This window comes from Microcaecilia unicolor, chromosome 2, assembly GCF_901765095.1.
Source record: "Microcaecilia unicolor chromosome 2, aMicUni1.1, whole genome shotgun sequence".
In the NCBI taxonomy this organism is placed as follows: Eukaryota; Metazoa; Chordata; class Amphibia; order Gymnophiona; family Siphonopidae; genus Microcaecilia; species Microcaecilia unicolor.
Genome location: NC_044032.1, coordinates 93,893,996 through 93,914,023, shown reverse-complemented (window position 1 = coordinate 93,914,023; position 20,028 = coordinate 93,893,996). Strand labels below are relative to the sequence as shown.

Sequence of the window (20,028 nt, the reverse complement as noted above, 5' to 3'; positions counted from 1 at the left end):
CACATCAACTTTCTTACCTTACTGTTGCAGGTTTGAAAACTTTTTGGACTATTCTGTTCCAGAAATATTGCGTGTTCCTTTGGAAGAGTTATGTCTTCATATTATGGTAAAATTTTCATTAAATCCATGCTAACTTTATTATTAATCTCATTTAATGCAATTTGTTCTACTTAAACAAAATCATAGTTCATTATATCAATGTTTGCTTATTGGTGGTAATTTCATAATAGGTTGCTATGAGAAACGTCTGATGTTTTATGCTTCTTCTCTAAGGGCACTAAAGCTGTGGTATTAGTCTATTCAGTTAAATGCAGGCTATAGTATTTTCACCATAAACATCTACATATTTTATGTTAGATCTTTAGAAAGTGTGTTGCCCTAAACATTTTTTAGGGTTACAAGCTACCACATCATCTTTGCAGATCCAATTAATTTGAATCTTCAGTATTTCAGAAATGCAGTTAAAAATAAGTTCTCATCTTGGGAGAAATGTCACTTGGCATGGTAGGCAGGAAACTGCACGGAGCCTACTACTGAATCAGTTCCCATCCCTGTATAGTCCTGGTACTCATCCCAGCTAGCATTACAGAAGCTCACCCAATACAATGGCAGGTTTAAAAAAAAAAAAACTTACTGACTTGAAGTCTTTCTCATATGCCAGCATGGTACAAGGACAATGGGACCCATACAACATGGTAACAGATGAGGAACCTCAGAAGGCCCCACTTCAAGAGTATGAGGGAGGTGGTGGTGGAGATGCAGGAGAGCTGCTGAGAGGATAGCATATGGATTTGAGTGATTTGGTTCCAGAATTTAAAGAAAGATATTGCGGCCATGCTAGCAGAGTTAACCACACTGGGGATGGACGTTAGGTCTGACGAGAGCATTGGGGCAGTGGGTGGAGGATATCGAGCTGCATGTGGAGGAACATCACGAGATGTTTACTGAAATGGACACAAAGCTGGAGGATCTGAAGCAGGGCAATATGCTCCTCAAAGTAGAGAATTTGGAGAATTGCAGCCATCACTGCATTCTCCATTTCAGAGGTGTTCTGGAAACAGAGTATGTTGATGCTGTGGAAGTGGTGCAGAATATAGTAGCAGACCTGCTGGAGGAGGACAGTGATGGTTTAGGGATAGCACATCGGGTGGACAGATCCCTATGCCTGAAGCTGCCAATGTCATAGCATTGGCAGTAGCTAGAAGGTTGTTAGGCTGTATAGAGAGAGGGTGTGACCAGCAGAAGAAAAAGGGGGTGTTGATGCCCCTGTATAAGTCGTTGGTGAGGCCCCACCTGGAGTACTGTGTTCAGTTTTGGAGGCCGTATCTTGTTAAGGATGTAAAAAGAATTGAAGCGGTGCAAAGAAAAGCTACAAGAATGGTATGGGATTTGCGTTACAAGACGTATGAGGAGAGACTTGCGGACCTGAACATATGTATACTCTGGAGGAAAGGAGAAACGGGTGATATGATACAGACGTTCAAATATTTGGAAGGTATTAATCTGCAAACGAACCTTTTCCGGAGATGCGAAGACAGTAGAACAAGAGGACATGAAATGAGATTGAAGGTGGGCAGACTCAAGAAAAATGTCAGGAAGTATTTTTTCACGGAGAGAGTAGTGGATGCTTGGAATGCCCTCCCGTGGGAGGTGGTGGAAATGAAAACGGTAACGGAATTCAAACATGCATGGGATAAACATAAAGGAATCCTGTTCAGAAGGAATGGATCCTAAGGAACTTAGCCAAGATTGGGTGGCAGAACCGGTGGCGGGAGGTGGAGATGGTGCTGGGCAGACTTATACGGTCTGTGCCAGAGCCGGTGGTGGGAGGCGGGACTGGTGGTTGGGAGGCGGGGATAGTGCTGGGCAGACTTATACGGTCTGTGCCAGAACCGGTGGTGGGAGGTGGGGCTGGTGGTTGGGAGGCGGGGATAGTGCTGGGCAGACTTATACGGTCTGTGCCCTGAAAAGGACAGGTACAAATCAAGGTAAGGTATACACAAAAAGTAGCACATGTGAGTTTATCTTGTTGGGCAGACTGGATGGACCGTGCAGGTCTTTTTCTGCCGTCATCTACTATGTTACTATGTTTCCACCAATATACAGATAAAGAAAAAGTATGAGCCCAGACCAGGAGTAAAGGCTTAATGACGTGGGACTCATATGACATGGTAATTTATTAGGACTTGGCCCCAGTAACTCTTCAGAGGAGGAGAGGTCTGAGACTGTAGAAAGTGTGAGTTTGTTGCTGGTGGACCTTCTCCTTCACCCTTCTTTTCACAGTAAGTGGTAAGAAGTATCAGGTGCCTACTGTGGAAAAGACACACCGAGTGCTAGTGGAAGCTGTGCTGAGGTCCAACGAATCCATGGACCTGCCAAAAACAACAATGAAGGCCACCCTACATTGGCAGCAAGTATTGCATACGGGGAAAACTGAAGAGGAAGTCTAGTGGTGCAGTGAGTGACAGATTGATCAGTCAGACAACAAGTTACAAGTGGAGGATGGTGATGCAATATTTGATTTGCATGGTGGAATACTGCAGTTCCAACAGGGGCATTTCTTTGATATATTAACTTTGGGAGTGTGTAGAAGCTGAGAGAGAATGTGATGGGGGAGGGGGTGTGTATGAAGGAGGAAGTCTAAGGCAGTGCATGAAGGGACAATAGAGCTGAATGTGCACAGACTTGTATGTATGCTACTATGTATGTTACTATATTTGCTTCAGGGACTTCTTCAAACTGTCTGTGAGGCAGCTATGGAGAGGGTGGGGGATTCACAGGATGGGTGGGCGAGGGAGATAAGGGAGGTGGTAAGAAGGGGGGATAGCACCAGTAGAAGGAGGGTAAAGGAAGTGAAATTAATGCCCTGGGTGGGAGGGACTTTGATTTTGGTGTCAATGCTCAGTAGGTTAACGCCCCATAGAAAAGAAGTATGCTCTTTTGGGAGTTGAGAGGCAGAAGGCATATATATGCTGGATCCAGGAGACTCATTTGAGGAGGTGGGCAGAACACCTTTTGCAAAATAAGAACTATCCTCATTGATTTTTTTGCATCCACAAAGCTCTCATTTAGCTTTGGTAAATTCCAGACTGGGCAATGTGAGTGGGCGTTACCCACTTGTGAGAATATGAAGCCTGCTTTCCTTGGAGAACACCTCCTACAGATAAGTACCTTCACTATATCTACGCTCCTAACATGGGCCAAGGAAAGTTTTTTTTTGAATTCTGGTCACTTTATCTCGAAAAAGATATAGTGGAATTAGAAAAGGTTCAAAGAAATGCAACCAAAAGGATTAAGGGGATGGAACTCCTCTCATTTGAGGAAAGCTGGGAAAAGAGATGGCTGAAAGGGAATATGATAAGAGGGCTACAAAATCCTAATTGGATTAGAACACTAAATGTGAATCAGGTTTTTTTTTTTTTTTTTTGTTACTTGATTCCTGGTATTAATCTTAGATAGGTTTTTCAGCAGTTTAAAGTTTCCTTTTTTTCCACTGCCCATTCTAGTCTTCCTAAGTCTTGGGCACCCAGCCAGGTACGTTTTTCATCAGTGAGTCATTTGATTTCGCTGCGGCCATTTTTCCGTATTTGTCCAGATAAAAACTCCCAGTGGTTTTAAAAAGTGTTCCAGGTGTAACAGGACCATATCCATAGTGATTACTCATAATTGGTGTCTGAATGCCTGGGACGCAATCATGATGCCTCTTCTTGTCCACAGGTATCAAGGAGAGAAATACAGAGTTGAGAGAAGCAGTGCAAATGTATTTTTGACGCAGATAAGACCGGTTTGTCATCATCGGACGTACCGGTCTCCATGGCTCCCAGAACCACAACAGACACTGGGGACACATCAACACAAAGAGTGCATCAGTCACCCTCGACATTGGGCTTGGTCATCCTCCAATCCCCTCCTAGGGAACAAGAACAATTTGTCTCAAAATCTTTGGTGCCAAGGAATAAAGATGCCAGGCATTGGGCAGAGACCAAGGTGCACCGACATTGATCCCCCTCATTGCCAATAGCATCAAGGCACCAAGTCATTGATGCCCTTGAAGCACCCCTAACGTGAGGACCACTTATCCTCCTTGACATTAGAGGGAGTGTGACAGCCTCCAAGGAATAAAAACCTAGCTTCCAATAATATCCCAAGTGACTCAGAGGGACCTGACCACTCCAACTGTGATGCCCCTGTCGATGGCAGTCTTTGAGGACCAATGGAGTGCTTCTTTGCGCCTTGTGAAACTATAGCTTTGAGGGCATCTATCCCAAGGCTCAAGGTGGTGCAACCAATACGCGAAGCTTATTCACTGCCTGCAGGGGATGCATTATTACCGAGGCCTAGAAGGGCATCGGATTTGGTGCAAACTGTGCTGATGTTGATCTCCAGCCCATCAGGAAAAGAAATTTCCCTGACATACCAGAGATCCTTAGTGCCTTGATACCACAGGGCCAGACCTGACCAAGAGGTCAGTCATTTGGGCAGGCAGAAACTCAAACATCACCTACAAAGTATTTTTACAAGTCAGAGTCTGAGCACTGCTGGGTACCTGAGCAAGACCCAGAGGTCTTCTCAGAGGAGCAATCCACTAGTCTCCCTTCTCTGCTGCACAAAGAGACTTAAATCTCCCACAGAGGAGCTGTTGTTCAGGAAGATGGTTACATCTTTCCCATTTCCTTTGGAAACTGAGTATGAGCCCAGGGCAGAAACTTTGGACACCTTCCAGTTTGATGATTCCCCCCCCCCCCCCTAAAGGAAATGTGACAGTGCCTGTTCACAGAATTCTTAAACAAGCACAAATAAAAATGTGGGAGACTCCCCTCTCTGTACAGAAAGTTAACAAGAAGGCTGACTCTATGTATAGAGTCCAAAAAGCTCCGGTATTCAAGAAGTTACAGCTTCCTCAGCATTCCATAGTGGTCAAATCTACTCTCTAAAGAGCCAAGAATACGAAGATTCCCTCATCAGTGTTCCCAGGGAGCAAGGTGAGATTTTAGGAATCTTTTTGGAAAAGATTTTACCAAAATGTTATGCTTTTATTCTTTGTAATTTCTTATCAACCCTTTGGGCATGTACTTGTAGATAATTGTATGCAGTGTGGCAGAGTTCGCTGACATTCTTCCCCAGGAGAAGGCTGATGAACGCCGTCAGGTAGTAGCCAAAGAGCAAGAGTGTGGAAAATACATGGTACGTGTGTCTTATATTTTCGATACAGCCTCCAGAGTCTCCACAGTGGGGATTGGTATCCACAGACTCACATGACTATAGGTTTTGGACCTCAAGCCAGAAATACAGGAGAAGCTGGCGGATGTACTATGCCATGGAGCGAATCTTTTCAGAGAGAATATGCAAGAGGCTTCTGCTTTCATCAAGCAGCACTCAGACAAGCTTAAGACCTTTTCCATGCCCACTCCTGGCTTGACCTCCTCTCCTCCTCTTCCAGGAGGTATTTTAGCAGAAAGCAATGTAGATCCCACTACTCTCAAAAGCAAAGGTATCCTCCCCTTCCCACTCCTCCCAAGACAGAAGAGGGCCCAAAAGTACCAACCAGCTCCTCAGTCAAAAAAAAAAAATGAGGGATGAGATTTGACTGGCTCCAGCAGAATATACACTGTGAGCTCACAAGGGACAGACGCAGTACCTGTACAATGAAACTGTAAACCGCTTAGGTCTAAAGCAGTATATAAATAATGAAATGAATGAATGAATAACCTCAATCTCAGTGACCGTCCTGGATGACCTTCAAGTAGAAGGGAGGCTAATTTTTTTTCAAACGAGGTATGGCCCTTATAACCTCAGACTACTGGGTTCTAAAAATTGTTTATGTAGGTTACCATCTGCAGTTAGAATGCATACCTCTAACGCATCAAAGTTAAGCTATCAACATCAGGAATTGCTTAGCCAGGAAACTCTTCCCTCTTACAGACCAATGCGACCACCAGGGGAAAGCAGGAGAGTATTTTATTGAAAGAAAACAGGGGGATTTCGTCTCATCCTAGACTAAGAGCCATGAACAAGTATCTGGCAAATCAAAAGTTCAGGATGGTTTCCTTGGGCACGCTCATATTCATGATATAAGTAGAAGAATGGTTTTACTCTTTGGACTCAAAGGATGCTTATACCCACATACAGATAGACATCCAAGTCACAAAGAATCTGAGATTTGTGTACTGCCCTTTGGTCTCGCATCAATGCCAGGGGTATTCACAAAATGCCTAGCAGTTGTCACAGCATTTCTATGCAGACACTCTACCTGGATGATTTGCTGTTCAAGAACACATCAGAGGAAGACACAAAAGAATCAATGCACATGACCATTTGGGTGCAGGAGCTACTAGGGTTCATAAAAAACTACCCCAAATCATAGTTGAGGCCATCGCAAGAATTGAAATACATAGGAGCCCTGCTAGACATAACTCTGGCATATTCATTTCTTCCACAATATCAGTAGTAGTAAAGGTGCACCAAAGTCAGCAGGTATCAACTGGTCAGATGTTGAAAATGCTAGGCCACATGCAGGCATATTTTCAAAGCACTTAGCCTTCCAAAGTTCCATAGGTTTCTATGGAACTTTGGAAGGCTAAGTGCTTTGAAAATATGCCTTGTGGCCTCCATAGTCTATGTTCCTTCCATGGCATGCCTCAGTTTGAGGCAAGCTCAATAGACCTTATCAACCCAGTGGACACAAGCCACAGGGAATCTTCAGAATGTCATCTCGGTCACCACTCCATTCAGGGACTTGCTGACCTGGTGAATCTGGCAAAAAGGAGTTCCATTCCAAATTTGAAAGGTATTGGTGATGGATGCATCAAACCTGGAATGGGGAGCTCATGTAGATGGAATCCACACTCAGGGCCTGTGATCTGCTCAGAAAATATGTCATCAAATAAACTTCATGGAGCTAAGAGTGATTTGGAATGCTCTAAAGGCTTTCAGACATTGGTTATCCAATCAAGTAATACTAATTCAAGACAGACTACCAGATTGCAAAGTGTTATATCAACAAGTAAGGAGAAATGGATTTGTATCTCCTGTGTTCAGAAGCTGTCTGATTGTAGAAGTGGGCCATCTCTCAAGGGATGTTCCTGAGAGCCACATATCTAGCATGGAAAGACAACTGTCTTGTGGACCGACTTAGTCTGATTCTGCAACCTCATGAGTGGTCTCTAGATAAGAGCAAAGCTAGGGTGATCATGTCAAGAGTGGAATTCTCCCTAAATAGATCTTCACTTACCAAGACGGGGTTACGGCGGCCGCCAGCAGCGGTACAAGGCGTGCAGACTCGGCCCTTCTCTCTCAACCCTGGTCCCGCCCTCATTTCCTGTTTCTGCAAGGGCGGGACCAGAACTGAGAGAGAGAAGGGCCGAGCCTGCATGCCTTTTACCGCTACTGCCGTCCGCCATAAACCCGACTTGGTAAGTGAAGCTGACTTTTAAAATTCGGAGGGAGGGGGCCTGGAACTGGAAGGGAGGGACGACGACACCCTCATGTGTGTGACGTCGCATTCCTTTGCCTGGCAACTCTGCAGCGTTCTTTTCCAGTGATTGGTCACTGCTGCTTGTGACAAACCAGGAAGCACGCAAATGTCAGGACAGGAGATGGATACAGCAGGCAGCACGAACCCTTCAAACCCTTCACTGCCACGGAGTCAGCTTCAGAACGTTGGAGGTGCTTTTTACTATAGTAGATTATTACTCATGTGCATGACTGCTACAGTTATGCGCATAAGTGCTAGTTGGGTGCTAATGAGTACTCTGTAACTTTAGTATTCAATTCGCATATCGCGTAAGTGCAAGGGGGCTTTCACAGACTTTGGAGCATGGATGTAGCCAACAATTACACATGTAACTTATAGAATGCTGTTAAATTATGTGCTAAGGTGCCACATTTAGACTTGTGCATTCATGCCTGCTACTGATGTAGTGTAACTGGTTACGCCTAAATATTGGTGCATAAATGCTGACATGCCCAGATGCCATGATAGAATTCATTCTTGGCACCTACCTTTGATACACTTTATAGAATTGCCCTCAATATGTACACATATGTAGCAAGACTCTTAATTTCAGAATTTTAATATTGTACAATTGGATTTGAATTAGGTTGATCTAAATCTTTCAGCAGTGTGCAAATTCAGTAGCTGATTTTAAGTTATTGTGGTAAATGATGCATGATTTATTTATTTATTACATTTGTACCCCGCGCTTTCCCACTCGAAGCATGTTCAATGCGGCTTACATAGTAATAGGGATTACAGAGTATTGATAGAGAAAATATAAGTTAAGTATAGTCAAATAACAAAAAAATATAGGTAGAGAAGGGCAAGGGTGAAGGGAGTAGGAGAGGTATAAGCAAGGGTAGGTGAGCGCTGGAGGAGGGGTAGAGGAGGTGGGAGGGGGATGGGATACAGGATAAGCAAAGGAATTTTGGTGGGAGAAGTAGTCTAGGTCATTGTCGATTCCTGGATATATGTTGAGTTATAGGGTTCATAGGATTAGTTTGGGTCATTATGATAGGCTTGCTTAAACAGATGGGTTTTTAGTGATTTCCGGAAGGGTAGATAGTCACTGATTGATCAGATAGGTTTGGGGAGGGCATTCCAGAGTTGGCTGCCCAAGAAGGAGAAATTGGATCCATAATAGGTTTTGTATCCGAGTCCTTTGCAATTGGGGTAATGTAGGTTGAGGTAAGTTTGTGAAGATTCAGACATGTTTCTGGTGGGAAGGTCAATCAGATTAAGCATATAGCCCAGAGATTCGCCGTGGATAATCTTATGGATTAATGTGTGGACCTTGAAGTTGATTCTTCTCTGATAGGGAGCCAATGAAGTTTTTCATGAAGAAGTGTTGCGCATTCAAAACGAGATTTGCCAAAAATGAGTCTCACTGCTGTATTTTGGATGGTTTGAAGTTTTCTCAGGATATGGGTCTTGCAGCCTAAGAAAATACTATTACAGTAGTCAGCGTGGGTAAGTACTGTGGACTGTACCAAGTTCTGGAAAGTTTTCAGGGGGAGATATAGTTTTACGCGTTTCAGTATCCACATCATGTTGAACATTTTCTTTGTAGTGGATTTTGTGTGACTTTCGAGCGAGAGATGGTTGTCTAATGTTACTCCAAGGATTTTCAGGTTGTCAGATATGGGGATTGTAATGTTGGAGGTGATAAGATTAGTAGGGAGGAGTGTGGAGTGTTGGGATGAGAGGATTAGGCATTGTGTTTTCTCTTTATTAATTTTCATCATAAAGGCTTTAGCCCAAGAGGTTAAGATGTTCATGCCCAAGGATATTTTGTTGGAGATTTCTGTTAGATTAGATTTGAATAGATCTGAATAGAGCTTTGGCTAGGGGGATCATCATGAGATTGAAGAGGATCGAGGATAAAGGGGATCCTTGAGGTACACCGCAGTTTAGTGACCAGGAAGATGAGATAGTTGAGGTTGATTTAACTTGGTAAGATCTTGAGGTGATGAAGCCTTTAATCCAGTTAATGATATTTCCGCCGATCCCAAGTTTATCCAGTAGTTTGGTTAGAATATTATGATTTACCATGTCAAATGCACTGGACAGATCGAATTGGAGAAGGAGGATGTTGTTTCTAAATGAGATTTCCTGTTTGAATTTGGATATTAGAGTGAGTAGGACGGTTTCTGTACTGTGAGCTGGACGGAAACCTGATTGCGATTCATGTAGAATGGAGAATTTTTGTATATATTCGTTGATTTGAGAGGTCACTCTGTTTTCCATTAGTTTAATTAGCAAAGGGATGGAGGCGACAGGGCGGTAGTTAGTGACATCACTCGCTGGTTTCTTGGGGTTTTTTTTGGTATTGGTGTAAGTAGTATATTGCCATGATCAGTAGGGAATGAACCTTGTTGTAGCAGGAAGTTTAGGTGGGAGGTGAGATCTGGGGCGTTCTGGGGCATCTTTCATTAGGTAGTTGGGACATGGGTCAAGATGGCAGTAAGATTTGGAGAGCTTGGTGATCGCCATAGAAACTTCTTTAGTGGTAAGGAGGGTGAAATTAGTCCATGAGTGGTCAGCTGGAATTTCGTCTATGTAGGGGTCCAGTTCGTCAAGAAAGGTATCGATATTTGCACAGTCCTGGGGAATCGTACTGCAAAGATTGGTAATTTTGTCATTGAAGTGTTTGACCAGCTGGTTAGCAGATGGGTAGTTTGAGGGTGAGGATGTGATTGGGTTGGTATTAATATGATTCTTTATGAGTTCATACTGTTTTTTTTATGTCTGTGCCGCTAGTAGAGATAGTGTATAGTAGGATCTTTTGGCATGTTTGATGGCATTATTGTAATTCCTGTGTGATTGCTTCCATGCGTTGTAGGTGAGGTTATTTTTTGATTTACTCCATATTTTTTTCTAGCTTCCTGGTTTGTGATTTTAGGTTTTTTAGTAGGTCGTTAAACCATGGAGATGGGTTGCGTTTACGTAGAGTTTTAGTGTGTAGTGGGGCTATTTCGTCCAATATAAGTTTGCATCTATTGTCCTTACATTCTGTAAGGAAGTAATTTGAGTCTGTTTGTGTAGACCAGTTGTTGTTGTAAATTTGTTGCCAGAACCTTTTCTTGTCAATCCGTCCTCTAGTGGTAATTTTTGTAGGGTCTTGTGATTTTGGCTGGCCTTTTTTCCGCCAGTGTAGGGATAGTGTCAATTTATGATGATCCGACCAGGGGGTGGCAGACCAGTTCATATCGGATATGTATATGTTTTGGTCCGTTGAGAATTTGTAAGAGATGATGTCGAGCGAGTGACCTTTGCCGTGGGTAGGTTGTATAGGACGGAGGTCGAGGTTACAGAGATGAAGGAGATCCTTACATTCGTGGGTATAGGCAGAGTCGGAATCCTCTAAATGCAGGTTTAAATCTCCAGTTGATAGTACATTGGAATTATTGATGCAGACGTTTGATATAAAGTCCATGAAGGTGGATTGGTTGTTGTTCCAGTTAGTGGGAGGTCTATAAAATAGGATACAAGTTAGATGGTCAAATAATGCGGCACTGTGAAGCTTGATTGAAACAATTTAAAGTTGTGGTGTAATGGTTTCAGAAATGGTTTCAGCGGAGAAACTTGATTTGTAGATGAGCGCAATGCCTCCACCTTTTTTATCTTTTCTGGCCCAGTGTGAGATTTTATAGCCAGGGTGGCATAGATCGAGTATGATGGGATCTTTTGGGTCACGGACCCAGGTTTCTGTGATAAATAAGAGGTCAAGATTGTTTGACTTAGTCCAGTCTGTATGGATTTCAGTTTTATTAACTGCTGATCTTGCACTGATGTATCCCAAGTTCTCAGGTGGGGGGTGGGAGTTCTCAGGTGGGGGAAGGGTGGGGGGTGGAGGTTCTCAGGTGGGGTAGGGTAGGGTGGGGGTTCTCAAATGGGGAGGTGGAGAGGGGGTTCTTGGATGGTTGAAGGGGACTGGGGTTGGGGAGGGGATTCTCGGATGGGAGAAGGGGACGGGTGGAGAGGGGACTGGGGTTCTTGAATGGGATAAAGGGGACTGAGGTGGGAGGGGTATTCACGGATGGGAGAAGGGGGTGGGGAGGGGGTTATTGGATGGTTGAAGGGGACTTGGGTTGGGGAGGGGGTCACGGATGGGAGAAGAGGACAGGTGGCGAGGGGACTAGGGTTCTTGAATAGGATAAGGGGACTGAGGTGGAAGGGGTATTCACGGATGGGAGAAGGGGTGGGGAGGGGGTTCTTGAATGGTTGAAGGGGACTGGGGTTGGGGAGGGGATTCTCGGATGGGAGAAGAGGACAGGTGGGGAGGGGACTGGGTTCTTGAATGGGATAAGGGGACTGAGGTGGGAGGGTTATTCACGGATGGGAGAAGGGGGTGGGGAGGGGGTCATTGGATGGTTGAAGGGGACTGGGGTTGGGGAGGGGGTCACGGATGGGAGAAGAGGACAGGTGGGAAAGGGACTGGGGTTCTTGAATGGGATAAGGGGACTGAGGTGGGAGGGGTATTCACAGATGGGAGAAGGGGGTGGGGAGGGGGTTCTTGGATGGTTGAAGGGGACTGGGTTTGGGGAGGGGATCAAGGATGGGAGAAGGGGGCAGGGAGGAGGTTCTTGGATGGTTGAAGGTGAAGGTGGGGAGTGGACTGGGGTTCTTGGATGGGAGAAGGGGACTGTCACTGGGGTCTGAGAAGGGGCCATATGGGGCCTGGGGCTGATGGGAAAATGGGGCATGCGTGGGTCAGGTGGGAGAATGGTTCTGAAAAGGGGGCCCTAATACAAGGCATGTGGATGAAGGGGGCTGGAACTGGTGGCTGAAAAGGAGGATAGGTGGGATAAGGGGGCTGGGACTGGAGGCTGAAACTGGGGACTGGGGGCTGAAAAGGGGACAGGGAGAAGTGGCTGGGGGGCTGAAGCTCGGGACTGGTGGGAGAAAAGGGCTGGGGCTGAAGTGGGGGACTGGTGGGATAGTGGGGCTGGAACTGGGGGCTGAAAAAAAGGGGCGGAGAGAGGGGCAGATCTTGGATGGGGGAGCGAGAGGGAGGGCAAACCCTGGATGGATGGCAGAGGGAGGGCAAATGGTGGATTGAAGGGGCAGAGAGAGAGAGGGCAGACAGTGGATGGAAGGGATACAAAGGGCAGACAGTGAATGGATGGGGGAGAGAGAGGGCAGACAGGGGCAGATGGTGGATGGATCATGGAAGGGGCAGAGATAGAGGGCAGATGTGGATGGAAGGGGCAGGGAGAGAGGGCAGACATTGGATGGAGGGAACAGCAGAGAGGGCAGACACTGGATGGCAGAGAGAGACCGAAGACAGATGCTGGATGGAAGGAAGACAATGAAAAGAAGATGAGGAAAGGAGAAACCTGAGACAACAAACTGTAAATAAAATATATATTTTTATTTTTTTGCTTTAGGATAAAGTAGTATTGTAGATATGTTAACAAATGTTTATAATAGAACATGCAAACAAGGTAATCTTTTTATTGGATTAATTTTAATACATTTTTAATACATTTTGTCTAACTTTCGGAGAACAAAACCCCCTTCCTCAGGTCAGGATAGGATACTGTAACAGTACTATACTATATTGACCTGAGGAAGGATGTTTTGGCCTCTGAAAGCTAAATCTATTAGCCCAATAAAATGGTATTATTTTATTTTCTATATTTGTTTTATTTCTATTTGTTAATTTGTAAAGTGGTGATTGGTATTTGTTAGGTTTTTTTTTCAAATTTACATCTGCTGTCTTTATATTTTGCACAGTACTAGGGGACATTTTCTGTTTCTGTGGTGTTGCATTGTATGCAGAGTCTGGCATCTTGGGGGTTCAGTTTAATTTTTGTCTAAATAGAAAGTTTTAATATTACTACTTATTCTATAGTGGATTAGGGTGTATCTGTGTTTGTGAAAAAGACATGGCTTTCACTTGGCATTGACTGTGCAGGATCGACGACGATCTGTACTATTCTGTCTGGTTTCATTTTACAATAGGTGAATTGATGCTCTAGTGCTCACTGTAGTGTTTTAAGATGTTTTCCTTTTCTTTGTGTGATTAGTAGAAATGACTGCTTATGGTATGGTAGAATTGCTCTATAGGTCCTAGTGTTTTGTATTCTCGGCATACCTAGTACTGGATTTTGGAGAGGGATGTTAAAACATTGCTGGGAGGGAGGGAGGGAGGCCTTGGAGCTGGGAGGGAGGGAGGCCCTGGAGCTGGGGGCCTTGGAGCTCGGAGGGAGCGGTCTGGGAGCTTGGAGGGAGGGGTGGCCGGCCCTGGAGCTAGGGAGGGGGCGGAGCTAGAGGCGGAGCTAGGGTGAGGCCCCATCAAATTGGTCTGCATAGGGCCCCGCACTTGCTAAGACCGGCCCTGATTTCTGTAACAGCTTTACAAAAAAAAAAAAAGACAGTCGCCATCTGTTGGCCCAACAAGGGAAATGCACTGGGGAACAAATATGTCATACATTCACATAAGAAGTCACAGACATAAGTCCCCTGTTTCATCACAATATATTTATCTGTTTTTATGTTTTCACAGATTATATCATGCCTCTGATGTAAGTTGCTGCCAAAATGTGGCTGCATTGGGTCTCTGGTGTTTTATTTTAATAAATCACTTCTTTGCCTTACTGGGACTTGTGGTTATAGCTACTGTTGTGCCACCTGGTTTCTCTAGATTAGGTCCATTGCTTCTGTTCACCATGAAGAAAACATACCTGCATACCTGTAATGGGAGTTCATCATGGGCAGCGGATCCTACAACCACACAACTCCTCCCCCCATCCAAAGCTAAAGCTAGCCAATAAAAAGATAGATTGAAGAGAACTGTCATTAGAAGAGAGTGCAGAATACCTTGCAGGTTCAGAAGTCTAAATCCAACTTGGCCTGGTGATATCACCAGTGTGGCTGTAGAATCCTGCTATCCAAAGAGAGACCCAGGTACAGGTATGCAACTGCTCTTATTTTTCTACCTAACATTTCATTTTGAAATTCTGGAATCTTTTTTGGTTTCTGCTTTTTTTTTTTTCTTTTTTTTGTAGTCAATTAAAATATCTCCGGTTAGCCTGATGCTGAGCTGCTGCACAGTAAGGAATCATGTTGTACAGCTAAGTTTTGTGGGGACCCTAGCAGGCTTATTTTCGAAAGAGAAGGGCACCCATCTTTCGACACAAAATCGGGAGATGGGCAAATCAGCATAATCAAAAGCCGATTTTGGGCGTCCTCAACTGCTTTCCGTCGCGGGGACGACCAAAGTTCACGGGGGCATGTCGGAAGCATAGCGAAGGTGGGACTGGGGCGTGCTTAACACGTGGGCGTCCTCGGCCGATAATGGAAAAAAGAAGGGCGTCCCTGACGAACACTTGACCGACTTTACTTGGTCCTTTTTTTTTTTTTTACGATCAAGCCACAAAAATGTGCCCTAAATGACCAGATGACCACCGGAGGGAATTGGGGATGACCTCCCCCTACTCCCCCAGTGGTCACTATCCCCCTCCCACCGTAAAACAAATGTTTAAATATTTTTTCCAGCCTCTATGCCAGCCTTGACAGCAGTATACAGGTCCCTGGAGCAGTTTTAGTGGGTACTGCAGTGCACTTCAGGCAGGCGGACCCATCCCCATCCCACCCCCCACCTGTTAAACTCGTGGTGGTAAATGTGAGCCCTCCAAAACCCACTATACCCACATCTAGGTGCCCCCCTTCATCCCTAAGGGCAATGGTAGTGGTGTACAGTTGTGGGGAGTGGGTTTTGGGGGGCTCAGCACACAAGGTAAGGGAGCTATGCACCTGGGAGCTTTTTCCTGAAGTCCACTGCAGTGCCCCCTAGGGTGCCCAGTTGGTGTCCTGGCATGTGAGGGGGACCAGGGCACTACGAATGCTGGCTCCTCCCATGACCAAATGGCTTGGATTTGGTCGTTTCTGAGATGGGCGTCCTCGGTTTCCATTATCGCTGAAAATCGGGGACGACCATCTCTAAGGTTGACCTAAATGTTGAGATTTGGGCATCCCCAACCGTATTATCGAAACAAGATGGATGAGGACGCCCTCAGGAAAACTTGGGCACCCCGTTCGATTATGCCCCTCTAGGTCTCTTATTCTGTAGGGGTAAATCTTGGATATTCCACAGTCATTGAGTTCCCATGTTTCTTGAACAAATGGTTTCTACAGTTATGATTTTATTAGAGAGGGAAGCCTGAGAGAAGCTGTTGCACCATGGAGAGCTTCTGTGACAAAGGAGGCTTAAAAAGACAGTGTTTCCCTCCTCCTCCTAATAAAACAAGTTCTTATAAGCCTCCACCACCACCTCAGTGCAGTTCATGCAATTCTTGATTTGCTGGAAGTTGAACACATGGGGGTTTTGAGAGGGCAAAATGGCAAGGTGCACATGCAGTCTGTTGATTTACAGTGACATGCAGGAAGCCCAATGAAAGACTAATTACAAGAAGATACAAGCACTGGGGTTTACTAAGCCCAGTGGCTGTGCGCTAGTGCTGACACAGCCCATTCACTTTGAATGGGCTGTGTCAGCAACGTCGCGCGGAAGCCACTAGTGTGGCTTAGTAAACAGAGCCACAGGCAGGACTAACTAAACGTACCGCAATTCTAATACAGGAGTATCAATAATCAATTAGTAGTTGGAGAAGATAAAGCAACATTCTTTTTAGAATCTAGAAGCACTCTTTTTACACTCTGCTGCCACTAACATCAGCTGTTCTGTCGGTTTGATATCACTACCGTCAGTTGTTTCTGCTGGCTACGTTTCCCAGTTCACACTCTGTTGCCGCTGTCATCAACTGTTCCTGCCGGTAGTGCTCGTTTCTCCACACAGCTAGCACTCTGCTGCCGCTAACATCAGCTGTTCCTCCCGACTTATTTCTCCAGTATTTCTTTTCCTCTGATTGTCCCATGTTTGTTTAATGTCTTAGAAATGCAACCTTGGTTCACCTGAGGATTTCCTATCAAGAGCTTTGGATCCTCCTCAGCCCCAGGTCATCAGCAATGCAATGAACCTACTGCGGAAGATTGGAGCCTGCGAGTTTATTCAGCCTAAGTTGACACCTTTGGGACAGCATCTTGCAGCATTACCTGTCAGTGTTAAAATTGGCAAGATGTTGATATTTGGTGGAATTTTTGGCTGTTTGGATCCTGTGGTAAGTTGTCTAATATTTGAAATAGTTGTAGATGAACCATCTATTTTTGATCAGACAACAAATGGGTATCTTGCATGAAAGAGAGGTTATCTTTAGACCATGCAAAATTAGCAGCATGCCACCCTTTACATCAGCATTCTGGCCTTTATATTCATACCACAATTTAAGTACATAAGTATTGCCATACTGGGACAGACCGAAGGTCCATGAAGCCCAGCATCCTGTTTCCAACAGTGACCAATCCAGGTCAGAAGTACCTGGCAAGATCCCAAAAAAGTACAATACATTTTATGCTGCTTATCCTAGAAATACACAACGTTTGAAAGACAAAGCAATTTATTACAACAGAGATATATTTATTATTGAAGGCGTCTCATACTGTCACAAAGACATATTTGTGTCATACTTCTTTCAAGCTTGAATGCTTGTGACTTTGTATAATCATAGACCACCTCCAGCCAACCAGTAGTGCACACTATCTGCCTATAATGAAAACATCAGTGTCCATATAACCGTATACTTGCTCAAATAAATATTTTTTTAAAGAATTTTTTGTGCGCTACTGTTCAAAACTTTAAGCACTGTTGAAATAAATTTAATTGTAGTACAAAAAATCAACTTATCTTAATGTCTCTGGTAATTGCAAGCCATGTTTTAATCTTCTTAGGCTTATCGCATTTCCAGAGTTCAGCTTGTCAAACATTCATAGAGTCTCCGGTATCGTTGTTAGCCCGACAGGACCCTGTTTCGCGGTCAACTGCTTTCTCAAGGGCATATGTCTCTGAAACACGGAGAACAAAACATTACCACCAACATACTCTTGATTTCTGCATACCTTGTACATAAAAACGGCAACTGGTCTCACTTCAACGGCATCTGATACCGGTACAAAGCCAATCAAAATGGCGCTGGCGTTCTTGTTTTAAAACCTTCAGGCCCCGCCTATTTAAGTGTTACGTCACAGTCAGCTGTTTGATTAAAAGAAACAGTTCCATTGGAGATACGTATTGAGTCCATTAGGCTCTACCGTGTTCAAACGATAGATCCACTGAGTTTCTTTTTGTAATAGCAATCTATCAATATTACCACCACGGGCATTTGGAATAATGCAATCTATAACCATACACCTTAATGACTCACTGGAGTGTTGTTTTTTGATGCAATGTTGTACAAGTGGAGCTAACAACGATACCGGAGACTCTATGAAATTTTGACAAGCTGAACTCTGGAAATGCGATAAGCCTAAGAAGATTAAAACATGGCTTGCAATTACCAGAGACATTAAGATAAGTTGATTTTTTGTACTACAATTAAATTTATTTCAACAGTGCTTAAATTTTTGAACAGTAGCGCACAAAAAATTCTTTAAAAAAATATTTATTTGAGCAAGTATACGGTTATATGGACACTGATGTTTTCATTATAGGCAGATAGTGTGCACTACTGGTTGGCTGGAGGTGGTCTATGATTATACAAAGTCACAAGCATTCAAGCTTGAAAGAAGTATGACACAAATATGTCTTTGTGACAGTATGAGAGACGCCTTCAATAATAAATATATCTCTGTTGTAATAAATTGCTTTGTCTTTCAAACGTTGTGTATTTCTACAAAGATATATTAGACAAAGCGGAGCCATTCCCGTTTTATTTTTTGTTAACTAGAAATAAGCAGTGGATTTTCCCCAAGTCCATTTTAATAATGGTCTATGGAGTTTTCCTTTAGGAAGCCATCCAAACCTATTCTAAACCCCGCTAAACTAAGTGCCTTTCATTGCATGCCCCCTAGTCCTAGTATTTTTGGAAAGAGTAAACAAATGATTCACGTCTACTCTTTCCACTCCACTCATTATTTTATAGACCTCTATCATATCTCTCCTCAGCCTTCTTTTCTCCAGAGCCCTAGCCACTTCAGCCTTTCCTCATAGGGAAGTCATCCCATCCCCTTTCTTCATAGGGAAGTCATCCCATCCCCTTTATCATTTTTGTCACCCTTCTCTGTACCTTTTGTAATTCCACTACATCTTTTTTGAGATGTGGCGGCCAGAATTGAACACAGTATTCGAGGTGCGGTTGCACCAAGGAGCAATACAAAGGCATTATAACGTCCTCATTTTTGTTTTCTATTCCTTTCCTAATAATATCTAACATTTTATTTGCTTTCTTAGCCGCTACCACACACTGAGCAGAGGGTTTCAACATATCATCAACGACAAGGCCTAGATCCCTTTCCTGGTCAGTGACGCCTAATGTGGAACCTTGCATTATGTAACTATAATTCTCCGAGGACAAGCAGGCTGCTTGTTCTCACATGTGGGTCAACATCTGTGGCGGCCCAGGAATCGTCAAAAAATTTTGCAAGCAAAATAAAATCAAAGTCTTTCGAGAGAGTTCCGTCGCGCTGGCAGCGCGAACGACTTCCTGCCCACCGCGCGAGCGTGCCTCTTTAGTTCTTTTTTTCGTCAGTTAGGTGCGGCAGGACCAGGAAGAGAACTACTGTTCGCAACTGAATTTCGCATTTATTTTCTTTTTTAAAAGAATAATTTTTTTTTTTTAAGTAGTTTTCCTTTAAAGTTTCTTTTCTTTTTCGACGCGGTCGGGTTTTTCCCATTTTTGTGCTTTTTCTTTCTTGGCACAATTGCGTCGTTTGATTTCGCCAAAGCCGTTTTTTCTTCCATGTCATCAAAGACACCCAGCAGCTTCAAACGGTGTACTCGGAGTAACTGGACCATCTCAGGTACAGATACCCACGCCTGGTGTATCCAGTACTTTGGGCCCAACCATAGCCCAGCCGCTTGCAGTCTGTGTCTTCATATGAAGAAACGGATACAAGCGTCTCGAGAGGCCCAGCGAGAGAAGCTTTTTGGGGCTCAGTCCGGTCCTTCAACATCGGTACCGAGGTCGGCGGCGTCAACATCGACAGGAGCATCAACGTCGAGGAGAGAGGTAATGGCTGCTGAGAGACCAACTCGCACTGGGAGCAGTGAGGCGTCGAGTGGGTCTCCACCTGCCTCGAGGCCTCCTGTTATGCAGGCCCCCCAGGACCGACCTTCATCGGACCCGGCCCCGAGGAGACATGAGGATTCCACGTCTTCCTCATCGGTACCGAGGAGTCTCGATGACGGGCAGCAAGCGAAGGCTAAGAAGCACCGTCATCGTTTTCCTTCGGCGCACGGTACCAGGAGCTCCGGGGTGTCGAGAGAGTCGGCACCCGAGAAGCGTCGGCGCCGAGAGGACCGCTCCACCTTGGTACAGGAGGTGCCAATGCGTCGGTCTGTTGGCAGCCCGGTGCCTGCTCCCGAGCCTCCACGGATTCTGACACCGCCTGTTCCTCCGGCCCCACAGCCTTCTCCGATGGCAGCTCTCAATGAGCATATCCGGGCCTTGTTTCCAGAACTTCTGGAAGGCTTA

The 20,028-nt window shown here is 44.7% G+C and overlaps 1 protein-coding gene across 2 annotated transcripts in view; it reads left to right on the top strand.

Annotated features, from left to right (window-relative positions):
* Positions 1 to 20,028, top strand: part of DHX29 (DExH-box helicase 29) — a 250,263-nt gene that overhangs the window by 158,504 nt on the left and 71,731 nt on the right. For both annotated transcript variants that reach the window (XM_030193127.1, XM_030193126.1), the window contains exons 20-21: positions 31 to 106; positions 16,396 to 16,620. In XM_030193127.1, coding sequence (XP_030048987.1) covers positions 31 to 106; positions 16,396 to 16,620 — 301 coding nt within the window. The remainder of the gene's footprint in view (positions 1 to 30; positions 107 to 16,395; positions 16,621 to 20,028) is intronic.